Raw genomic sequence first — 25,914 nt, 5'->3', positions numbered from 1 at the left:
AAGGTGTTTTTGTTGCAAAGCTCTAACTGATCCAGGGGGATTTGCTTCCAACAGCCTGTCTCTCCCTCGCCTTTCAACACAAAACTCTGCGCTCCAATCAAAATGAACCACCAGGGACCCCCGCCGCATGCCGCCCCCCTGAGCTACGCCTGCATCGAGTGCTGTGATAGCAGCCTCTCTGCCATTGATCGCGGAGTTTAGCACGGAGCATGTACGCCACTGTTAGCAGAAAACAAAGACCTCTCTCCCTTTAATAGCGGCGCGCACGGCTAATGCGCCGTCCTCCGCTTCCCCATGGCCCGAAGAATGAATGAAAGAAAGCAGATAACAATTAAAAGGGTTAACAAGGGTCCACGTCTAGTCACAAGTCATCTTTTTCACACAAATCTTTTTACCTCATAAACAGATTGATATCTTTTGGGAGCGCACATTCACTTGCCACCAGAGATAAAAACATGCATTCATGTCTTACTTCTAATTGTGTTCCACGTCGCAAATCTAATTGTAGACACTGAATTCAAAAAGGAAACACAGCTTTATTGATCCACCTAACACAGACCAGGAGGATCTCATGAATTAGGAATGAGATAAATCACCATTAACCCCAGAGAACCCAGCTTGTGGTCGACCACTGACACACTGCGCTGATCTTTTCTTTTTTTTTTTTTTTTAAATATTTGGGATAATTCTGCCTCGCAACGTATAAATATAACTCTTCAGTGAATACAGCATGTGTCTGTTTATTAAATCAGGGGCTGATTTAATTGTGACAGAGAATAAATTCTTCTATTTTCTGCCTCTATAAAATTGCCATCATTTTTAATTAATTCTTAATTAAAATATATTACACCACAGCTTCTACCCATCTCTCTTGATATTCTAACATAATCAATTCAGAACCATTTACGTATCATTAATTAAAAGCTTTCCTCTCTCATCCTTAAAATCATAATGAGGGCCGATTCCTCATTAGTAACCTATAAGGGAGAAAATAACAATACAGTAGAGAATGGATGGCACATTGCACAGTGAGTCCTTTGTCTCGGAGATTCGAAAAAAGCACATTTTTAATGCTTCTCAATTGGATTTAAGAATTACTGAGTCAATTTTGGAGACTCAATGAGAATAAGTGAAGCAACGCAGACTCTCTTAGTATTAATTTGTGCCTCCATGCTGCGTGCAGCGGTGAAACTAAGTCAATCAGGATCATCAGTCAGGTTGATTTTTGCACTAAATTCTATTTAAGCTGCAAAGAACTAAAAAGCAGAATTACTCAAGAGCGTTAAACATTATAAAAGCCTAATGTAAATATTTAAGAACGTGTGTGTGTGTGTGTGTGTGTGTGTGTGTGTGTGTGTGTGTGTGTGTGTGTGTGTTGTGCATTTGATTGCATCTGTGAATGCTGATGCTAGACCGGTAAATTAAATTTTCAAACACTAGCACTTTTTATATTGAACCTTCAGACAAAAAAAAAAATATACGACCATTTTCTCAGAGTAATAAACATTTCTGCATGAATGTAAAAGCCATTTTAATACTTGTTGAAAAGCCATCAGCCTTCATAATTCCACTTAACCATAAATTCTTCTTTGGGGGTGGGCGTCTAAATAAACAGCGGCCAAAGATCATTTATTATCCAGACTTTAAAAGAAGCCAACGCGTTGAGACTATCTTTCCATCTTGAGCTCTCTCTTAAAGAAGAGTAATAATATCAAGTAATGATAGGTATTGTTATGCCGAGGATCAGGCGTATCCTGATTTTTATCGCTCGTCTCTCACAGGTGCTCCGGCGTTACTTGTCAGGACTGCATGTCTGGGTCTTCCACATGTCAGATAAAAATCGCTGCACTTGGTGTTTCGGCAGCCTGACAGCAATTTATTTGAATGTTTTGTCACACTGGTGTTGGTGCATTTTGTGTGGGCTGCTCACTGGAATGGCAACAGCTCGTAGCTTCCTGACACTCTCCAGCACTCACACACACACACACACACACACACATGTTGTGCAGCATAAAATCACAGATGTACATGTCTACTCTGGGTAATTAAACCCGCTGTATGTTAGAAAATATATATATACAAATAGCTGCTGATGAACTTCATATCTAACAACCCATGAAGTAAGTGACACTACATGATGAGCACTATCCTTTTCAAAACTGTACTTTTTTTGCTCGCTGTGACCACACACACACTCAGACACACACACGCACGCACGCACAAAACCCACTATGAAACCCAAATAAAATGTCAAACCAACTGAGGTCAACTACAGCCAGGGAGATATGGAGTCTATATTTACATGCAAACCCATTGCTATTTGCTCCTCCTATTAATTAAATAGCATCTAGGTAAGTAACCCACTTGATTCAGAGGATGTTAAACACAAACCTCACTGCAATCTTGTGATCCTCCGAGCTGACATGGAATATTGAGTAAGTTAATGAAATCCTCTCAAAGACAGGAACTCTATTTTTACACCACGATAATTAAAGTAGGGTACAGTTATAATTTACAGCTCTCGCTTAATTGCATAGGAAAAGTAAAATGGGAGGCCTACAGTATGAGATTAAATGTGTGTCTTTGTGTTTCTGTGTGTGTGTGTGCCTCTTCACTCAAGAAGAGCGAATATAAAAAGAGCTTCCTGTGCAGCTACACAACGGGACTGTATCTTTTAGCATCGTGGAACGTATCAAAGATTAGGTAATGAAATATACACTCTTCTATTTTTCTGCTACCAGGCCCTTTGACAAATCGAGTACAATCCAAAATCTCCATAAATCACTATTAAAGACAAGTATATCATCACCGGCGCATATATCTTCCCCAGCCTGACCTGTAGACTAATGAGAAAAGGCCCAGACTATCTTGTCTGATTAATTAATTCAAAATGTCGGCTGTTATTCAAATGTGAGGCTGGTGTTATTTGAATAACACTTGACAGCGACGCCTGAAGAAATAATTTCTGGTTTGTGAGGCTGCAGCGGCATTACTGATGATGGCTCGTGGAAATGTTAGAAGCCGCCGAGTGTTTTCCCCCCTCTTTGCTTTCCCTCCCTCACCTTCTCAGTTATGATAGCTCCAAGAAGTATTTCATTACTTCAGCCGCCCCTTCCTCACAATTATGGCTCTTGCCATTTTTTTTTTCCAACTGTCCCTCTCTCCGTGTTTGTATTCCCTCCCACAGCCAGCCCAGATCTACAGGGCAGTGCTTTGGCTCTGCAAGAGACATGCTGGCAAAGAGGAAGGTCATGGTTTTTACAACTGCAGCTCCCCAATGCTGACAGCCCGTGCTGCCAAAGTGACACGCTCTGTTTGGCTTTCCCACGTTCATGGAGCTCCACAGCACTTCGTCTTTATCACGGAGCACGCCACACACACACACGCACACACACGAACACGCACATTTAATCAGGCTCAGAGCTGCATTTCCTGCCAGTGTGCAACAAAACGATCACATGTACGGACATAATCACGAAATATCGTGACGGACACAAGCGGTTATTATCCTACTTGGTGGTGCACTTTTCCTTTTTATGTCTTTCTTTTTTTATTGCAAAACCCAGTGGATTGGGAGGGGGGGGGAATAGGCACTGGAGAAAGAAAACCGTGAATGTACGTGCTAGGGCCTAGGGGCAGCGCACTCCCCTCTATCGCTTCCCTCATCAAGCATGGATTCTAATCAGGGCTGGGGAGATATAAGACGCTCAGTCATTAAATAAATTAACTCTGCCACTCCATGCTCTCCTTCAGCACCCGTGCGAGGCCCGCCGTGCTCTGCATACTTACAGAGGCTCACCTTCACGCCATAACCTAGCATGCCTGCCAACACACACACACACAGATGCACGTTAAGAACTAAACTTGAATATTTAGAGAAGGAGAGGAACCACACCTCCTGTCCCTCATCAACTGATGTTCCCTTTCCCATTGAAAGCTTTTACATTATTGGATTTCATTAAAAAAAAATTTTTTTAAAGTCCTGTGGACATTTTAGGTATGTCCCACAGTTTAGCATTACAAAATAAAAAGAAGTGGAAAAACAAAATCCAAGTGTACACATAAGAGATAAAAAAATCTCTGAGATCCAAGGTTGATTCAGAGGGCTGGTGAGACAGCACAGACACGAGGTTTTTTTTTGAGGATCTGTGCAGTGCGCTGCCATTCATCAACAGGAAGCAAGTGCAGTGACGAACAGTAAAAGAGCTCAGTGTCGGCTCGGATCACTGACACAAACAATCAAAGCTGACACAGTCTTCGTATAGCACCTGCCACTCCGCCAACACAAATAGATCAATATGAGGGGGAACTCATTCGCTGTTTAAAACTTATATGCGCGCACCCACATTATCTCCCAAAGCGGCGTGGTGTAAAAAGCGCACGCTTAATACATATCAATCACTTTGACAGAGGAAATGCTTATTTGAGGAGCCAACGTGAAGCAAATACACGGTGTCAGCAGAATGTCCGTTGTCAAAACTTGCCATTTGAATTTTCAGCCGCATTGTGCTGAGACAAATGTCCTTAGAAATCCCTTACATTGCAATTTAGATCATTTTAATGCACGCTTTAATTCTCCATTACTTAGAGAGGAAGTACCTGGGAGGGTGGAAACGCATTAGAGAAAGTAAGAAATGAACAGAAGGGTCTGGGGAATCTCTCGAGCAGACACAATTAAATATTCATGCGTCTCCTCCTAGGACACAACAGATACAGATCATTATCATGGCAACAGCACACCACCATTTTGTTCACACCTTTGGCTTGGAATCAATGGGCGTGCGTAAAATTCTATACGAAAAGAAGCCATCGTCAGGTCATCTCTTATTAACTCTTATTAAAATTACATTTGCTAATTTTTTTTAACGATTACAAATAATATTAGATATCAGATTCTTAACTAGAGTCAAAATTATGACCAGTGGTTGAGCAGCTTTGCAAAAGGATCCATGTATTTGTGAGGATTTTGCAACAGGACAATATAGTAGGTCACAATGTTACTGAATGGTTCCAAAATTCATTACCAGTGCTCGGTATTTTCCTGCCTCTTGCTTGAGGATAAAGTAAGAAAAAAAAAAAAGAATAGCAGTGTGTAATGTACTTCCTCCACTTTCTAAAGAGAGGAGAAACCAGCCTTTTTTCACTCCTTCTTTTTGGTTTTCAATCCCCCATCAAAGAGGAGCAAAAGGAGGGACAGCATTTCCCTGCTCGCCGTCATTAATCATAGCTTTCTGGGAGCAAGTGCATATTAATTTCTGTCATCCCAAACATCATTTGGTATTGTTATGCCACGGCTTAGTCCTCATTCACCAGCAGACGTCGGCCGTTCCTCCTGGTTTGAGGGAAGACAGGGCCTGTGTGGCTGTGTTTCAGAGCAAGAGGCCTTTATCCCTGGGGCTCTGACACCAATTAAGCCATTTCACCGAGAGACGAAAACAGGTCCCACCGTTTCTCTGTAACATGAGCCAGCACCTAGCTGCTGGCCCCTCGCCATCTCTCCATTACTTCAGACGCAAAAATGAACTTCAAGGACTAAAGAAAATAAAAAGACAGTTAGCCCGGCAAATGGTTGCACTTAACTGACTGCTGACAAAATTACAAAGAAAGCTACTTAAGCCTTTGTCCACTGATCACCAGGAGTGCCAGCCCAGTTTCTCCATCATTAGCTCCAGTGACACGTTTAGTTAAAATGATTTTAAACAGATATTTGAATTCACGGACGATATCAAAACAGTGTGATATTTATGCCAAAACTGATAAGAAAAATGCTGGGTGTGCACTTCCTTTAACACCCCCTCCACTCCTCCATCGTTGCCTTTTAGCAGGCAGCAGAGTGGAGCTTGTCTTAGGGCAAGAGCAGAATAATGCAAGGTTTGTTATGAATTAAATATTAGAAATCTTAACACAGCAGCCAATAAGAATTATTTGCCTTATTAAAGCAGCAGAAGACGCTGATTAAAATTTCATTGCATTGCAGTCTTTTTCCCATTTCTGCCTTCAATATATCATTCTAATGTATGAAACGTGGAACAATGGCATCTGGAACAATGGGGAGAGGGGCTACATTTTCAAGCTCACAAATGTAGCAGAGACAGCAAAGAGCCCCTTTTTTTCCTTCCCCCGTTTTTGGAAAACAATCGTGTGTAAAGAGAAGAAAGGTGACGATTGTGTATCACGTCGCTTTTGTCACACAACAAGCCGCAGACCGCCACGGTGTCGAGATATTACAAATGTGTGCATTTAGTGACTGGTGGCTTTAACTCCTTCATCATTTTAGCAAGAGAACCGCATCACCTGTAACACCTTCACACACACACACACACACACATCCCCTCCAAAAAAAGTCCATCTATTAAAAAAGATTAAACACAGGCACAAAAAAAGCTAAATTAGGAGGAAATTCAAGAGCGCTGTCCATGTTCTTGCACTCACAGATGATGGGTCACTTAGTTGTCCACATGTAATGTGTACAAGAGTAAATGAACATCATGGTGTCTATTGTCCCATGAGGAAGACTCTTCCCTGAAACACTAGGGCTAATGAAATAGGGACCTATAAATAGCAGAGTCATTACTGAGAGAGGACTTGCTTTGCGCCAGTCTTTCACTGTAACGCTTTTTACACTAATAACCAGCTCTATGGCATTACATACACTTGGCCATCGGGTGACACAGTAATGAACATCATGACACAAGAGACTTGGAGAGTAATTTTAAAATAAAGTCTCTTTGTGACTTTATTTACTTACTTGTAAATAAACTCCAGCTATAGCTTGAAATCATATAGAATCACTACGAGTGTAAAGGAAGAAAAACTCATAATGAAATGTGTTTTCATAATCAGAAACGCATTAAAAGTGGTTTTAGATTTTGCAACAATTTTTTTTTCATCAATACATTTTAGCCTATGAATAAATAAATAAATACAGATGGATATTTTATTTTGTTTTTCCCTGCTACATTTAACTTTAACATTTAAAAAAATGCAAAAATAAAAAGTGGAATAAATAAGTTATAAAATGGTTTACAGTCCAGCTGCAGTGACATAAAAAAATAAAAATTAAAAACAACAGCAGGACGAGTATTTCTTCAAACAGCCAAAAAAAAAAAAAAAGCGCAATATTTCTACAGGTGTCAAAATGTGACCCACCTTCTTCACGTTTGCGTCTGCCTCGTGCTTTTTGCATTCAGCAACAAACAGATGCCACAAAAAGCAAGAGGGGCATGCAAAGAGTCTCCAGCAGGCACGCTCCTACTGCTGTAAACTAATTTCAATCAATCCTTCCTTTTTGCATCCAAAGCAGCCTCTGCTGGCTGCCACCGCCTGAAGATAACTATTTCACCACCTCTGTCATGCCTAATTAACAACTCAGATGTACAATTCAGAAATTTCGCAATTAACCTACTAAAATATTGTTGGAGGATGCTAATTGTTATGCCAGTTGCCATAAAGGCTCATTTGCATAACGTATGTGCAAAAAACAATTATGAGCTGTTGATCGCGCAGGAACCCGCAGAAAACGCTTGAAGCGCTTCGAGGGGGAGAGAGGGAGACATGTGCAAGAAGATGGGTGCGTGCGTAGATGGAAGGACAGCACTAGATCACCCCCCCAAGAAAAATAAATAAATAAATAAATAAAGATTTGAGGTTCTGTACGTGCAGATACCAGCCACTACAGCTACAGAGACATCTATCGCCACAACACAAAAGCATTTACCCTTCCAAATGAAACCAATATGTATACTCTGTTTTTTTCCTCTTTGTCTGGCTCTCCTTCTTTTCATCTTTGATGATGGGGAAATGGAGGGTATTTGGGAGCTACTTAGATAATAGCCACATCTTCCTCGGTCCCCCTTGTGCTTTAGAAGGGGAAGCACTAGTGGCCCTGACACTGAGCCAGTCAAGAACCCAGCTGTGCGCAAGCCATTCGGCACAACACTATCTAGTCAGTGCAGCCGCATCACTGGGGCTCTCTGAGACAAAAAGCAGCCAAAGTCAATTGTGTCTGCTGCTGAATAGCTTTCTGTTCTCTGTCATGCATTTACTGGAGCCTTTTCAGGATGAAGAAAAACCCATGAGGTAGAACCAAAAAAAAAGAAAAGAAAAGAATTGACTAAAATAACATATATTTTTGTTCCCTAGCTCCTTAATTTTGAGGAAAAAAGAGTGTAATAAAAATATAATCATAATGATAATAATACAATTAGAACTAGTTTCTTCATTAACTTTGGCAGCACTAAAATTCATGCTCCCTACAGAATTCAGAAATGCTTACCCACTCAGTCCTAACTCTATTTACTTCAGGTAACACTTTTAGTCCAGCTTGCATGTGGTTAATTACAGGCTCATCCTGAACTGTATTTAGTGAGCACAGTCTTTCTCAGTCGAGCACCGAACACAGCGTGGACAGACCCAAATGCACACGTGAAAGCACGTTCAGCTCTTTCAGAAGCCATATCAAAAACGTGCACAAAAAAAAACACCAAACGGCGACACCGCCTCGACCTGTGAGTGCAGTACCCTCCCTAATCCACTGCCTCTGACACAGGATCGCAGCATTCATCAGCCTGAATCTCTGCCACGTTCCCTCCCTCCTTCCCCTACCTCTCCAGACCCCCCATTTCTGAACCTGATGAGTCAAAGGTCACGAAAACAACAAGTCAATACGCAGCCAAAGAAGCGCCACGCAGCTGAGAGAGCTGTGGAGAGGGCTAAGCCTCTCTGTAGTACTCCATGATTTAGCCTGTAATAGTTTTCTGTAATCTCTTTCTATTGATTAAACCTCACATCAAAGAGGAGTCTTGCTACAGAACCTCTCTTTTCCTGGTCAGAAATACCATATGGAGGTAATCTTTCACCTTTGTTATTCTTGCCGCTCCCGCTGCTCCTGCTGCTGTGAGCCTCTCTTCCAAGCAAGAGAGCAAGACAAGGGAGTAGCCAGCAGGATAAAACAAACCCAGCACAGAGGAATAACTGCAAAACTCATCTGAATCGCAGGCAATTTTCACTCAATGCATTCATTGTCTCCTCATGAAGCCTAAGGGGGGGAAAAGGTACAGCGTGAATGTATCCTTTGTCCTAAAACAGTTAGAGACATGAAAGATTTTGATTTGTTTGTCTTTTTTTATGTATCAACCTAAAGGGGGAAAAAAAGATCACACACATGAAAGCACAAAGAACAACACTTGCCAACCAAATCTCACATTCAGCTTATCTAAATGCAAAACCAAGAAATTTTGGAGGAAAAAGCCTTCCTGCTAAAACACTCAATTTAGTGACAGGCAAATGACTTCATGCTGCCACTTAATCTCATTTCTTGCATAATGCTCTCTAATTAGCATATCAAAGTGAATTAATACTTCGAGGGCATTAGCAATGCAGAAATGTGCCCGTAGCTCTACAATAACAGTTAAAAGAGTGCCATAAACTTCCAAACACCTTGGAAAAAAACGCTTTGAAGTGTCTTGCTATTACTAGAAAATGCATTTTCTTAACCTTTCCGTTCCAAAACGCAATCATTTCAAAATGCAACTGAGTCTCGCCATCTTCATCACAAAATAATACGAAAGCCAGACCTTAGTCTTACTAATCACCTGCACACCATGCAATAAGCCCTGATAACATGATACATGTGTGCAGTAATTACACTGATGATTCTTGGACCACTTTCAAATTTATTATTAAAAGCCATTTTCAGGCAGCGGTGGGCTCCATGGCTAAAAGACAGCGGCCCCATGTGCCATCTCAACAGACATGAAAGGGCCAAGGAAGCCTTGTGAATGATGCTGTAGGAGCCAGTGAAAGGCTTACTGTGAGCTGGAAAAGCAGACCGGTCAACAAGGCCACCAGACCAGCTGAGCTCTGTCAATGGCTAAGAGGGGGAGGCTGTGACTCTAAACCACAGGTTAACCATGCACACATACATACACACATGCACGCACGCAGGCTTGTGCTCACTCTCCTCCTCTGTCTTGTCTCTTTTTCACACTCACTTCTTACCAGGATCTCGATCAAACGTGCACGTGCACACACCAAATGATGTTGCTTTAAATAATTTCCATGCTAACTTGAATGACTCGAGTTCACACAGCTTAAACATTCAAACAGGAGCCATTATAACTTCAAACAAACAAACAAGTAAAACTGATGTGGGAAAGTGGTTTGGGTCTGAAACTAAAAATCACTTCTAATACTTGTTTTTTTCAGTGAGCTCCACATTCTACAATCGCAGCAACACTTCCGCCTCAAAGCTGGCATCGTGTTTGATCTGCATCTACTCTTTTTTTATTAGTGCTCCGTCTCTTTCATTGCCTGAAATCAACAGGCTCACAAACATAGCAGAGCAGCTCGGCTAGACTGTGGACCCTCGGCCTGCCCCTGTGGACGCCACCTGTGTTGAGGAAGTTCATAAACTTTTATGACCTCCTTCAAGCTAATTTCCTCATAAACCGCACAAAGGTCACAAATCTGACAAAACAGAAGGTTTACTCTTTTTTTTTCTAGTAGAGTCAAATTCGTTCATCATTTTAAAAATACATATTACTAGAAAAATAAATAGCTAACATATAGGAGAGTAGATATTTGAAGCACCTGTTCAATAAGCATTGTCTGCAAAAAAATTGTCATCAAAAAGCCAGCGTCCTTATTTAAGAAAATAGACCATAAGGTGTAAAACCAATAATCTCATGGGATACAGGTTTGGACTTGAAATAAAAAAAAAACCACAAAGTTTAAGCTATAAAAAAATGAACGCTTGTAATTACAACTCTCAATAATATATGAATGAAGTGTGTGTGCATGCTAAAGGTTTTCAATCCTAGTCCTAAAAAACAGAAATAACAGTTTATGCTCATATAAATATATAAAAAGAGGATTTTTTTTATTATTGTTTCACAATCCTTTTCTCTAACTAAGCTTCCAGGAGATGTGTTGTTTGCATTTTTCAAGATTAACCATCCACCTTTGCAGGAAGGCTTTCATACAACTGCAGTCGAATTATTAATTCTGCGAGCCCATCATATGATTTGACTAATAAAAAAATCTCTTATAAGTTGATGGCAAAACGTTGTCAGGTTTTCCAGCATGGATTCTGTGTGATCTAGGATATGTAGAGCATATGCTACGGGACTTCCCCAGCCTCTTCACTGGCAGGGTGGTGAGTGTGAAATCTGGAGCGCACTTTATGTTCAAATCCAAGCAAACCAGTGCTTTAAAGCACACTTGCAGAAGAAAAAAAAAGAGCATCTTCAGTGGAAGAAGACTCTGCCTATTGTTCCGTGACAACGGGAGTTTCTGCATGGTACGGTGACATATTTTTAAAAAGTGACTGATTCATTCGGTCAGAGGTCACCTATAACCTGGATGCAGGCTGTCATCAGCTCACTGAGAGGTAAAAAAAAAAATGCCTGTGTGTTTTTATTGATTCTCCAATTGCATGTATCACTGTAACGGTGGAGTTTATAGTTTGATATTACAGTATTTTAGACAAAGATCTTACCTGTCTTTTCTTTGATTTCACAGAGAACGCTGAAGAGTGCTGGTTTCATTCTGTGACAGTTCAGTCCGTGTTTCCTGTTTCAGTATAAGAGAAAATAAAATACTGAAATAAGTTCACTGATAGTTCACATGTCTGACACAAACAGTTAATAGAGTTGGACACGCTTTTAAGTTTAGTTGCCACTTTAATAATGCCTTCCAATGTTCCAAGCCTCTTCTTCAGAAAGTTAGCATTTTCTTCTAAAATGTATACTGTGTCATAGTATTTTTATTTTTTAAAAAAGCACCAAATAACACCAAGCCCTAATGTAAATATTAGTCTCAGTGGCAATTCCCTGCATAACATGAGCCCACTGGCATTAATTGTGTTTCAACACCACGTAGACTTTTGTAGATGAATGAACATTTATAAAACACGTGCTCACTAGGACAGTTTAACTAAAATGCTGTGCTTCCCTCAGTGGCAACTTTCACTGTGTTAAAGCTTTGCGAGGCAATAAATACACCTCAGAGTGAGATTATCATTAAAGCCACTCCAGCCTATTGTTGTGCATTGGGGAGTTAAGTTAAACGGGCCACATCTCAATAATGATGCGTTCGGCGTTTTGTTTTGTTTTTTCTTTTCTTTTTTTGGTGTGGCGAAGTTAATAAAACATATAAATCAACCAACTTTGCTTGCGCCTCGTCCAGACTTTGATCAGTTATGGTCATTATTTGATGCAGAATGTCACCAATGTCTTGTTTTCTTCCGTCTCCGTCTGTCCCATCGTGTCCATGTGGAGGCGGCAGTGCCATGCCTCCTTGTACCGAGTGGCCAGCCAGACTGACACCGCCGATCGACTGCATGATCCGGGCTTGATCGTCCATAGTAGCCGCTAAAGAGTCTGTGCACTGAGCCACACAAATTGAAAAACTCATATACGAAATCGGCTACAACATATGCCGCAGACTGGAAGGATGTACGGTTGTGTGATTCTTCGGGGTTAGGCAGCACACACGCGTCTTTTGTTAAAAAATATGCAGCAGTTTTTATTAATACTATTTTTTAGCGTAAATCTTCTGTCCAAGTTGTCGTCGCTTTACGCGCGGTCCAAAGTGCCAAAACGCTGATTTCGGCTGTGTTTGTAGAAAATCGCATGAATATTTTTTTCTCTTCTTCTTTAAAACTTGTTTGTCAAAATTGACGGTCCATCACATCCCGCACGGATCCTCATAGCAATCAGTCTTTTCTCTGGGTTTTGACGGGCGGTAGAGACAGAAACGGTCCTTGGTGGTCTCTCATTTATTAGCGCTCTTCGTGGGATTCCGGCGCATTTCCTTTCGAAAATGTCCAAATCCTCCTCATGAAGCACCGGCAACAAAATTAAAAAAAAAAAAAAAAAAGATATCCGCTGTGAAAACGTGTAAACAAATAAAAAAAACAATCTTAGGCTCGCAGGTGTCAGCTATAAATGTGCAGAAATTATCCCCGCGACAACTGACAGTATTTAAAAAAAATACACAATCTGCAGCAAGGTTTCCAAATGTGACTACAAAAAATATGAAATGTACAAAAAGTTGGGAGATTTCTGCTTAGAAAAAAAAGCAACGGCGAGAGGAAATTAATTAGGAGACAACGCTGTATTAAGGCGATGCGCAAAAAAATATCTTGCCCTTCTGAAATTTATGAGCTCCAGCCTCTGCCTGTGTGTGTTTTATGTTGTTTGATGGCAGCAGTAGTGAGCGATTGACAGTGTGCCAATGCCACTCACTCAGTGCAGACGTGTCAGAGCAGGGAAGAGGGCAGGAAAAAAAATAATCACAAAAAAAAAAAATACAAAATACGAAATGAAAATGCACGCTCCGCCCTGCAGAGGAGGGGTCTATATTCTTGTCACTTCTCGCCTGAACACCGAAAAACAAAATGTTAAGCGCTAGTACTTAGGATGGTGATTATAATGATGAAAGCACGGCTGAGTCCCCTCTCTTTCTTGCAACAGCGGCAGCAGGGTATCCTCGTTTCCTCACGCGTGCACGTGCAGCTATGTGCATATTCTCTTGCAATAACAAAGATTTAGCTCTGTAGCAATACAAGCAAACACATAATGAGAGTTTTTATACAGTTTGATGTAGAACTGCACAGTCCCTTGTAAGCCTCGGTTCAAGCCAGGCAAGCAGTAGACATGTTTATATTATTGGAAAGTAAAGCTCCTCGACCAATCCCGGGCGAGAATGACGAAGACTGACGAGCTCCGCGTCCTATGCTGGCAGATGCATGATGCCGAAAGCCCACCCACTTCATCCCTCCATCTTCACCACAGCGCTTGCAAAAGGATGGGAACTTCTGATTGGTCGTTGCTACGAGTGACATCCACTGCACAAGCAGGCGGCGCTGCTCTGTGCTCTTTCGCAGTTGCTATGGCAGCAGACAAGTTGTTGAGCCGGAGGAATGGCAGCAAATATACAGTGCACCTCTACTATAAGCATCGAGATCAGAAAAAAAATAGGGGCTTTCCCTTCAGTTAAAATGAATTCAGCGATAACGTGTAGGAATAAAGGATGTGGACAGAGTTTTATACGAAGAAACCACAAAAGAGGGCTTGTGTTGTGCAAAGACGTTAATGGTGAACTTTTGATAGATAGGCTTTGCTTGGTTCTGATTACCCTGCAATGAAGTGACAAAGTCACATAAACAATATTTAAGCACGGCCGTGTTGCTAAATATATGGACTTGTTTGCTCAAGTGAGTTGTTAAGTTCTCCACCAGCCACTTTTCTTCCACCCTGACATCACTGAATAAATGACGTGTAAATAGTTTAAAGCGGCCCATCCAGTGTATCACCGGACCTCTGAAAAAACAGAAAAGCTGCCTAAAATGCTATTTATTACTTCTGAAGTAAAGCGCTATATCCAGTTGGTAACTGTGTGCAAAGGTGAATGTGAAGCCATCAATAATAGAAGTGGGAGTTTCAGCAGGCAGCATGGTGGTTCAGTGGTTAGCACGTCTGCCTCACAGCCAGACTCCTTGGTTCAAACTTGTGCAGAGCCCCTCTGTGAGTACGCTCTTCCTTTACGTTATGCATGATTTCTCATAATAAAATAATAATAATAAAAACTAGTAGTTGGTGACCAACCAGCCTGCTGATTTGTACCGTGGACGCAAAGTATACCAGGATGTAGCATGATTTTTTTTTATAAGCACCTTTTAGCACACCGAGTGAACATGTGCATTTAAAATATCTATTTATTTAATTATTTTTGCACAGTTAATTTAATCAAAATACAAACAGGATGTTCTATACAGTCAACATCTGCCTGTAATTTTGACTATGTTGCATTTGTAGATATTTATCAGATTTGGAATTAGCTTAATTCATGAAACCTGAAATGTAGAGAAAAAAAAATACTGTAACATTTTTAAAAAAAAAAAAAAAAGCATGTTTCATTTGTTTCTGTCATATATGTGTATGGTTTTGTTTATTTGAAAGGTTTATGTTGACCTTCCCTACGTCTACAGATGTAAACTAGCAGTTTCTCTAGAATGTGACATCTTTGCATTTTAAACATGTCATGTATATTTGACAAATATACATGTTTTGTGTATTGATGTTCATTAAACGGTGTTGACCCTTGAGCTCATTCATTTTATGGAAAATGTAAGTCTGAATTTGATGAACAACAGAAGTTACTCTGACATGGAAAGTTGGCATTATGTTCAACTTGTGAGTCTGTCAGTGCGTCATCATGAAAAACTGTTTTCCTGGAGACAACTACTGTAGCGGAAACTACCACAAAAGCACTTCTGAGTGTTTTGGCAGGTGTTTGTATGTCTGTCTGTGGACAGATTTCGTCAACACAGCAGTGTCGCAGTCGTACAGTATAAAGTTTCAAAGATTTACAGATGTGATGCTGAGCTCAAAACGAAGGCAAGAATTAAAGATGTGTGTTGTTTGACCAATAGAGGGACTGCCGGGTGCTATGACAGCTTCACAAAATACCACCTTCTTCTTAAGCTTGAATATGTTTGTAGCTCCCTGATTAAGTGTCTTTTATATGAAAGTTTAACCTTGCGCTATCTGTCTTTGTGTGTACATGTGTGTACATCTACATGTGTGTGTGTATGTGTGTCACTGTGACAAAATGTGGTCGTCAAGACAATGTTGCAGAAACCACCACAAAGGCATTTTTTAGTGCTTCGCCAGGTGTTTGTCTGTGTGTCTGTTGACAGATTTTGTCAAAATGATAGTCACAACTCTGCAATATGCAGTTGCAAAATTTTATAGGTGTGTAACTGACACTGGAATAAAGTAAGAGATTGACTATGGGTTTGAGACTGTGGCTGTGGACTGTAGAAATCTCGCTGGTGTGATCCAAGTGTGTGGTCTTCACTTTCTCTATGGCAAATATTTAAAAACAGTGTGCTATAACAGTGATGTCACACATAGCTAACACATTTTAAGCTCTGATGACACCTGTGAAAGTCACCTGTCTCATATAGATGGTAAAGATGGATATGATGTGGCATGACCATATTTTACATCAGTGCATTATCCGTTCAGCATTATTAGAATCATCTTATTACTTCAGGAAGTGCTCCTTTTTGAATATTTCCCTGGCAGCTGTCAGGGGTCCACGTAATGCTGTATTAAAATAGTGAATAGTTTTAGCGAATGATTCATCTTCATGAGTCAGAACTCAGGGAGTGGATCGATCTTTGAAAAGGGAGCAACTTTTACTGAAAGAAATTTGTTTGAAGTCATGATAAGGTGAGTCATTACTTAAAATAACCTTTCAGCTTCTGATTTCCTTACTAGAATAGGTAAGAAAATCTTACCTATAAATGAATATATAATTGTTTCACAATAAAATCGTCTGACGTGGTCAATTTAAAAGAAATCACTGATGCTAAAAGTTTGCATTAGTGTATCTACCAAATTCCAAAGTTTGAAATGTTCACATCACAATCAATTTCAACATGTGAAGAAGAAAAAAAATCTAATTTGTCTTTAGTGGTCTGTGTGGTTTTGCTCATTCATTTGACCTTGAAGTATGGGAGCAATGCACTCTCGAGTTTAGTGAATGGGAGTCCCAGGACTACTGCATTTATCATTGAAATACTGAGCTGTCAAGTCACACTGCATACCTGTCAAGAGGGGCTCAAAGGTACGGCTCCGACTCCTCTCCTCTGTTGCAGTGCATGATTCTTCATTGCATTGCATAGCAGGCCTATTCGCCGTTGTTTTCAGCCATATGTCAACATAATTCATTTCCGTATGTGACAGCTCCTTACAGTAAGACACTGTGGGTCTACTAGTTGACAAAACCATCTTTACATAACCGAGGGGTTGCGCTAACCACTGCTGCTGGTGTGAAAACAGTGCAGGTCAGTTTATCTGAGGAGAAATAATTTAGACGTAATTTGACATGTTGTTTCCACAAGTACTGCAGATTAGGTTAAATAAAATGACAATATTTTTACAAATGTGCTTAGCGAGGCATAGGAATAAGCACCTATGAGTGCAGAGACAACACTTTGTCATCATGCTTCTCATTGTGACATCTGAAAAGACCCACAGGTGCTGTGGAAAGTGACTGTGTTGTCATATTTCATTTAGGCATCCTTCTGCAAAGCTGTAATTGCCTAATTAGCTTGTTAATTAGGAGATTAGCATTTACTGATAGAGTGGCTTGCTCTGTTGTGATGAGAGTAATACAGATTAAGTGAGAAGTTATGGGTGCATGAGTTCACAGTTTCGCTGTCCACAAAAAGGGTCAGAAATCATTAAAAGATTTGTGAAATCACCGGGTGTTGTGCAAGTGAAGATGTCTTTTCTCCCAGCTTCCTTGTATTTGAACTGGTGTTGAAGAAGGTGAGAGAATGCAAGAAGTCAGCCTGTCACGGAGCGGCGAGACACTTCCTGTTCTGAGTGTCGCCTGTATGATCCCCTGTTGCTCAGGGAGATTGAAGGAAATGACCGAGCAGACGGTGCCAGGGATATTACTAACCCAATTATAAACAGCCTTTCATCTGGTTTGGATATATTATTTATTTCTTGATATTTGTCGCTGCTGTGCATGCAATTCGTCTTCATTGTGCTTGTAAATGTTAGAGTGGATAGAAGTAGCATGAATATTGGTTTAATCTGCAGGAAGCGGTGCCATGAAAAATTTTGACGTTTATGCCTCAGATGCAGGTGCAAGTCGGGTAGAGTCAGGTTACTTTTATTCATATAACACATGCTTCGACAATACAAATACACGCGAATATCCAGGATGGGTAATACACGAAACATAAACACAATGAAAAACTAAAGTAGAATCAAAAAGTATTTATGGAGAAAGTATTCACATCCTTAATTAAATTAAAAATCCTGCTTTCCAAAGCATTGTCAGCAAAATGTACTTATAGCACCAACATTAAAAGTACTCATTATGCAGGACTGTGGCTGTCGTTAATTGCATTTTCATGAAGCACTTTTATGTTGAAGCTCATCGAGGAGGAGTTGATTTTAATTGCTTTATGTACTGTTGAGTGTAAAAATAAAGCTTCTTACGTGTTTTGGACATAAAGTCTTCTTCTGCAAAGAAACCAGTAGAGGCTTTAAAGTGAACTTGAAAAATACAAATGCAAAAAAAAAAAAAAAAATAGAAAGCAAACTGAACACAGTCTCAAAAAGAAAATACAGATACAAAAGTACTAGTAAATAGTAAATATGGTTGACAGTTTACAGGAAATACTGTATGTGAGGTTAAACTAATAAAACGTGATACCTCTCAACCATGTTTCTGGCACATGACAGAATGTTGCTACTAATAATAAGATCATTTCTTTGAGGTTTAAAAATCTGGGTGATAAATAAACAGATGAAGACTAACAAAGTAGGCTTCATTACAACACAGCACCTACTACAGCTACTCAGTGCCTCACTCTGTCCACCTCATTCATGTGCATAACTGAAACCAAAAAGTAAACCAGTCAATAAAGTTTTAATCCCAAGAGTTTTAAGTCTAAGGAATTTGTTTCTTGAGAAAGTCAAGACAGATGTGAGAGATCAGGAGCAGGCACTAATCTGGGAGGGGGGGGGGGGTGTAAGAAATACACAGCTATACTGCTCAGCGCGATCAATCATAGTACACTTGTCCTCCCTCGACTCTCTCGCTGTTACTGTCTCCACTGAATGCTCTTCTCTCTTTGCTTAAAATTATTACACAGACCATAAACCCAGAGAGGTGAGTGTCCTGTTAATGTGGGTACATGTAGTGGATGCAGTAACCTTTAAGACTGGCCAGCGAGCAGTGGTGGCTTGGACACAGGCCATATATTCTAGTCAATACCAAAGGCATGGACTGAGCTCAGCAGGCATTTTAAAGCCTTACATTTTAATTGTCATTCAGGCTACAGCCCAAATTGATTCTCAGGAGAGGAACAACATCAGACCTTTGTTACAATGCTTTTATTGCAAAAATTCTGATAAATTTGTTGGATTTCTCAAATTTTGGGGGTGGAAAAAAAAGCTGGGGTGAAAGCTCTGCCACTGTAACATTTGTTTGGCTCAGTAGCCAGAAACTTGATGATGGACTGATGTAAAATTCTATCATATGACTCATAAAAATTGGTTAATGTTCACGTTAATCACTTTTTAGCCCAGGTTTTCTTGATATTGTAGAGTCAATTTTTAATTTAAGCTAGGCTGTGTTTCTCTTCATAAAACAGCAGAAGCCCTCTACACGACCAACTTCGGACTTCATTTCATCTACTTTATCTCCATCCTATGTCTAATTATAAAGATTAAAACATAAAATTTTATATTTTTCACTGTTTTCATCATCAATTTATCTGGTAATGAAGAGGAAATCTCAGAAGAGGTCAGAGTGTAGCATGTCTAAATCACTGCGGCCAGACTGCCCTCAACTCAGCTTGAGTATTGACATTATGCCAGCTATGACACCATAACTCAGCCCACTGCGATGGTCATTTGATAAATGGTATCATAAATTGTTGACAAAACAATTTGTGATGTATTATGTTACCGATGGGTTGTACTGCTTATCAAATCAAGTAATCTGGCAGGGCTCTCCATTCATCAGCATAATGTAAGCTCTAGCTGTAGATAGTGATGGCTTTGTTGCTTTGTCAACATAAAGTTCAAATGTAGTGTTGCTAGAAACAGGGAGACCGGTGAGTTTCATTATTTTTATGAGGCTCTTATGGGGTTGCAGTGTTACTGTCTTTCTTTTTTTTCTCTCACTTGAAAGAACGAGAGCGAGGCGAGTATATTGTGTAATTTTCAGCTCATCATTATGAAATAGTCATTATATTGAAATTCGCCGGTGCATGAAAGAATAGTAGTGTGCAAACAAACATCACAGATGTTTTATCATTAATGAAAAGTAATGAAGCATCAAGAAAAGGAGTCAAAATGCACAACTGCATGCATGTTAAACCAGTCCAAAGTTTAAATTAGATATTTTGGCAAAATATTTGCTTAGTTCTGAATAGGCAGCCTTTTTCCTTATGCTGAGCTAACATGACCGATGACCCAGTTAAATAAACAGCGAGAGATTCGTTTTTTTTTTAAATGGAAGTCTTAGAGTTAACATATCAAGACATATTTAAAAGAAATTAACTAGTGCTTACTAGGTCTTAAAATCAGGTGAGTGGAACCCAGATGAACAAGAATACATGACATAAAACACTTTGTGATTATTTATTTAACCAAATTTAAGAGTACCCTCCATGATTCAGTAGCTTGTAGAATGACCTTTAGCAGAAATAGCTTAAAAAAACATTATTGTGATGGAATTTTGGCTCACACTTCTTGCAGAGTTGTTTAATTTCATTGAGGTTTGTTGGCATTTGTTTATGGCTCTGCCATAATATATCATGTGGGTTGAGGTTTAGACATGGGATCACTGTCCTGTTGACTGAGCCAATTTAAACCAAACTGGACAAAAAACTTCCCATTAGACCCCGGGCCACATACTGGTACTGGCCAGTGAGTCATATGGTGCCGGGGCTGCGAGAGTTGAGGCTCTGATGTGAAATTCATGGTTTTCAGGGTTTTTATCATTATCTCGGTTTCCCTGGGTCTTTTCCCGAGTTGTGTTTCTTATTTTGAAAGAACTATTTACACGTTACCATAGCGACCAGAGAGAATTAAGGGGCAGAGAGGAGGATGTTACTCTCAATGTTGTTGGCACATTTCAGGAGGACGCTGCTAATAAAGTTACACAATTAGACAGTTAATTTGCGTTTTTTATTATATTTACAAAATACCACAAGTTTTGTCTTGATCGTAGTATTTTATTTTGTTGTATTCATCTGTGACACCTTAAAGGCTGGTCCGTGAAAATAAAGTCTGACATTAAACCGGTCAATGGTGCAAAAAAGGTTGGGGACCGCTGCTCTCGAATACTTTGGTTTACATGGAAGTTCACGGTCACCTCTATGACTACAAGGTTCTGCCCAGGTTCTGTGGCTGCAAAACAAGCTGAAATAATTAAACCTCTCTACAACCGTGCTTTACAGTTGGTACGAGGTGTTTGTGCTGATATGCTGTGTCTGGTTTTCACCAAACACGGTGCTGTGCATCATGGTCAGACATCTCCACTGTGGTCTTGTATGTTCAAAGGAACTTGTTCCAGAAATCTTTTGGTTTATTGATGCACTGATGCAACTTTGCAAACCCAAGTTATGCTGTCGTAGTCTTTTTAGAAAGAAGAGGCTTTTTCCTGAAAACCCTTCCAACCAAGCCACACTTATTCAGTCTTTTTCCAGTTGTATTGTCATGAACTTTAACATTTAATATGTTAACTGAGGCCTGTAGTGTTTGATATGGAACTCTTGCCTCGAACACATCTTGGTTTGTTTTAATGTGATTTTTTTTAGTCCAGACATCAAAGTGTTGACTTTGTTACATTCTGTTGTTCTCAACAAATTACACAGCATTCATCAGTAAAGATTTTAGTAGATTAAGATCCACACTGATTCAGTATGATTTAGTAGAAAATTGACTTTTTTGTTGCTTTTTACACTGACTTTCTATGATGCATATTTATAAGTAAAAGGTTAAATGCGTTTGCTAGTTTTGGCAAGTTTCTTTACTCCAATTTTATCCCAGAAGAAGTGGCTACTATTGTATTTTTCCCTACAGTTTCTATTAAATTCTGCACTGTTAAATATCTTCCATTGATTTCAATTAAAGCTCAATTAAAATAGCCTGTTTCACAGCTATTTCATATTCATATGCACTCCTGGTATCTAAGCTTGATTTTACTTTCACGCTTTACAAATTAAATTAATTTGACACACATGTCAGTATTTAAGACAGTTGTTTTTCTCCTTTACAAACATTTGTCATCCTTTATGTCCCTTAAAAACATGGCAGATAGAAAATATTCCTCTTGCACCAAACAGCTCAAGAGTGAGTTCATTAATGTTGGGTTACTGACAAGCGGTGGTGTGAATGTGACCGCGCTCACCAACAGCTGTCTTTTTTTTCCTCTTAAGTGTCCTGCATAGAGCACTCAAAGAAAATAAAAAGCAAAACAGCAGCCTGCCTAGGTGGTGTAATTAGGAGGCATTTTAATAAATGCTAAAAGCATAAAAAGAAAAAAAAACTCCTTATTTTTGCCTTCTGTGAAGTCACACGATTACACTTTTAATTGTCAGTTTGCTTCAAACACCTTCAGGGGACTGTGTCCCATTTTTCTTTTTTTTGGCATTCATGTGAAACATACAGTACAATATTTATGAAGTGCACCGCCATACAGCCTGCACTACAGCCAATTTTCAGCTGAAATATTTGATCTTAAAAGCCACAAGCCGCGTGCTCTTGATCAAGAAACAATGTTGCATCTTTTCATCTCGCTCTTCTTTGCTGGAAGTCGCCTGTCCATTCTTTCTCTGACAGTGCCATTTCTGTTTGGCTGGCAGTAAGCAACCCCTGGGCTTCAAAGATACATTGAAGTTCTGCAAATAATCTGTCAAGCATGGAGACCAATGACTATAACAGCATCTGTCCACCACATCTCAGCAAACCTATTCATGAATGCACCGTTTGTTGTTGACATGATGGAATGCGTTTGTTGTCATCAGAGTATTTTAGCACAGTGAGGCCCTCCAACGCAGTCATTGCTCACTTCTTATCATTGTCTTAATGCTGTTTGTTGAGGAAAAGGGATTTGATGACCTACTGGTTTGTGACATTTAGTATCCACTATCTCTCCGAGGAGGTGATGGGATTTATGAAATGGGTCACACACACGCACATGAGTCTTACTTAAGCTTCCCGTTAAGGCCGCATGACCTTAAGAGAGAGAGAAACATATCACTGGAAAATGCTAATGTGGTACATTTGGTGCACATTAATTCTGTGCATGAATAAGACACATATTTCACTACAGGAAAAACACAAATGTAGCATTAGAGTGATGTATTCTCTCATCATCCTTAAAAATTAAGGGAATCTGCTCTTTAGCAATTAGTGGTAGTATTTGTAATTTGTAAATGGTGATATTGCAGCTATTACTGGGTTTTCTTGTGATAATATTGAACTGAGTGATTTGTTTTGAGGGAAAGCATTTTAAAATACATGTAGACTGTGTGGATGTACAACCTGGAGTCAGTAAAAGTGGAATGCATTCATTTAACTTTGTACTTTTTTATATCCGTATTTGTTTATTTTTATTTATGACGGTGAGACCTGGATGACAAAACTTTCCAGGGAGGCTGGAAAAAGGGGGAGGGGCTGTGATCAAACAGTTAAGCAATATCAGAACGATACCGAATTTAAACATCTGGATAAAAACTCTGATCACAGTGTTCAGAGCTGGATTCACTCTATGTAAACAAAAATAATTATACAGCAGGATCCAGATGTTGTTTTTGAAAATCGTGGATTCCGAATTGTTTGGACTGAAGAGGAGACGGATCGTTTCGGCTGTTACCAAATCCAAAAGTCAGCATCTGTGATGATATGGAAAATGTTTAGTACAGAATTCATCATTGAAGGATTGATGGCACAATTCATTTGGAAAAACATATAAAGGTTTTATTAACGTCAAACTTTGTTTTCTTTGGAGGAAAAGTCTTTCTTTTCTATGCAAGACGATGTCAAATCACATTCTGCATATATTCCAACGTGGCTCTGTTGTAATCAGACCTGGCAAGAAAAAAAACATTTTGTGGTCTATGATGCCATGTAAAACACAACAAAGGAAGCCCCACTAAATTAAGAATTAAGCTCCTTGGTGCCTCAAACAGTTACAGGGTGTTTTGAAAGACGAGGTGATGATGCATAGTGGGAAACGCCGTTGTTTTTGCTGACATCACATTCAAAATGAACTTTTTTCCAAACCCTAACATTTACATCTTTATTTAGACTTTATTTGCAACATTGTGCCCTGAACTATGTCCCAGTCTCTAACAGTCAAAACTGGACAGTTGTTGAGCATGAGAGGAGACAGTTGCTATGGTTTTCCTGTCCAGTGGAAACACCTGACTGTCTGGGTTTTGGTCAATTTTGCGCCACGTTTCAACTTCAATTTCTCCCAGAACTGCAGCACTAACTCCTATGAAAAGATGAAGTGCTCTACAATGTAGGGTTCATGATAGCCCTTACTCCTGGTGTTCTGTGGAGATCACAGCAATTAGGCTTTTCACTTGTGAATTTTAAACAGTTTGAAATTGAAGAGGTCAGTTGTCGTTATCAACTGTGTGCCCTCAAAAAGGAAGACAACACAGAGGTCAAGCGCGTCGCATTACAGGGCTAAGATGATAGCGAAATCTAAGCAATGAAAAATTGGGGTTCATTTTGGATTTTCATTCTTTTTCTTGGAAATCTCTGAACACCTCTGGCGGCTCATGTTGGCCTAGCATTGAGTAATAATTTGGGGCCTCGTGCAACACAAGCTCCAAGTGAGCCACAAGTTAATTTGTTTACCAGGAGACAGAAATTTGTGTGAGAAAAGTTTTGGGCTGAAAATCAAACCAGTCATTAAAAGTCAGGCAGCACTACCACCCCCTTCCATGTTTAAAGAGTGTTGCGAGTTAACAGAGAAAGGCTGTCTGTGTGACCAAAATACTCAGTGACTTCTATTGACTCAGAAAGGTTTTTTATGCTTTTACAAGCTGAATATACAAAAATAAAAAATAATAATCAGCACTGTGCTACACGCCAGTGTGTATGCATATCTACATTTAATTTGCAGGTATCAAGATTTGAAATTTATGCAGTATCAGCTAGAGATGGACCGATCCATATTACGTATCGGTATCGGTCCGATACTGACCTAAATTACTGGATCGGATATCGGAGAAAAATAAAAAATGTAATCCGATCCATTAAATATCACGAAAGCACCTCACAAAACTTGCAACACGCCGTAACTCACCTCAGAACGTTAGCACGTCGGAGCAGTATGCATCACGTGATAGAGCGGCTGTGGCATGCGGGACCTGTCGGTGGTCTGGATAGCATTTGGAGCTTCGCTAGCAACCCGGCATTTCATCTCCGACAAAGTTATCCCCGAGAGAAGTAAAGCAAGTGTGTAAGTCCATCTCTGAATGTTTGTAAAGCATTCCTGCGTTAAGCTTAACAAGCGACTGCCTCTTCTTGCTGCTACTTCAATCATGAAACTGCTTAATGATCAGCTGATCGCTTTTCTGTCGCTTGTCGTCTCTCTGTTTGTTTTTGGCCCACTTTGCACCAGAAAGAGGAAACCAGTCGGCTAGAACAACAGCAGCACGTTTAAGCTTGATAAGCTGTTGTTAGAATTTATTTAATATTACTTTCTACTCGAGGATCTTTTTCTACGTAGCTGACGGCTGGTAACTGTGCAGGGGCGGATCTAGCAAAGTTTAGCCAGGGGGGCCGATAGGGCATTAACAGGGAAAAGGGGGCACAAAGACATACTTTTCTTTCTTATTCTCATTTAAAATGTCTAGCTTTTAATAAATAATTATCTGACACCCAAAGTTTTAATTTGATGTAAAATGAATAGAAGTCAATTACTGTATATAGTGACTATTAAGTCTAATATATATACCCTAGTAAGCTATCCGGTTGTTCAGTGATGACGCGACGAATCCTACTTCCGGGCCTAAAGTAGTCTGCGTTTAATATGGCTTTTGTGTTGTTAACATGTTTAATGTTTTGTATTTTCTTCTATTTAATCTCAAAAAGCTCCTAAAACAGTCAGTGATCACTGTTGACCTCCCTCGGCTTTTATTACCGCTAATCATTTATTTAAGCTCAGTTTTTAAAACCTTAGGATGTAACTACAGCCCAGCCCATGCAGCAGTATATGAATGACTAACCTCGTATTGTGGATGGATTATCTCAGTTGTTCTCCTGGCTGAAGTTTGGTCCTTTTACAGCATCCTGCCATGCGATTACATTTGTTCCTGACCACCGAGAACACTCACGTTAACTTTTA

General features: G+C 39.8%; 1 protein-coding gene across 9 annotated transcripts in view; it reads right to left on the bottom strand.

The window, feature by feature from the left end:
• The window catches only part of pbx3b (pre-B-cell leukemia homeobox 3b), a 57,047-nt gene extending 43,276 nt beyond the window's left edge, over positions 1–13,771 (bottom strand). Inside the window, exons 1-2 of one of the 9 annotated variants that reach the window (XM_005926905.3) lie at positions 12,167–13,771; positions 11,498–11,577 (exon numbers count right to left, since the gene is read on the bottom strand). In XM_005926905.3, coding sequence (XP_005926967.1) covers positions 11,498–11,577; positions 12,167–12,414 — 328 coding nt within the window. In that variant the 5' untranslated portion in view covers positions 12,415–13,771. The remainder of the gene's footprint in view (positions 1–11,497; positions 11,578–12,166) is intronic. The other 8 variants (XM_005926907.3, XM_005926906.3, XM_005926913.3 and 5 more) reach the window with 8 other exon arrangements.
• Between the last annotated feature and the right edge of the window lie 12,143 nt (positions 13,772–25,914).

The sequence above is a fragment of the Haplochromis burtoni genome, unplaced genomic scaffold (assembly GCF_018398535.1).
Source record: "Haplochromis burtoni strain Fernald_Lab_line unplaced genomic scaffold, NCSU_Asbu1 Contig_95, whole genome shotgun sequence".
NCBI classification, from domain to species: Eukaryota; Metazoa; Chordata; class Actinopteri; order Cichliformes; family Cichlidae; genus Haplochromis; species Haplochromis burtoni.
Note: the sequence above shows the minus strand (reverse complement) of the source record. Positions and strands in the feature narration are given on the sequence as shown.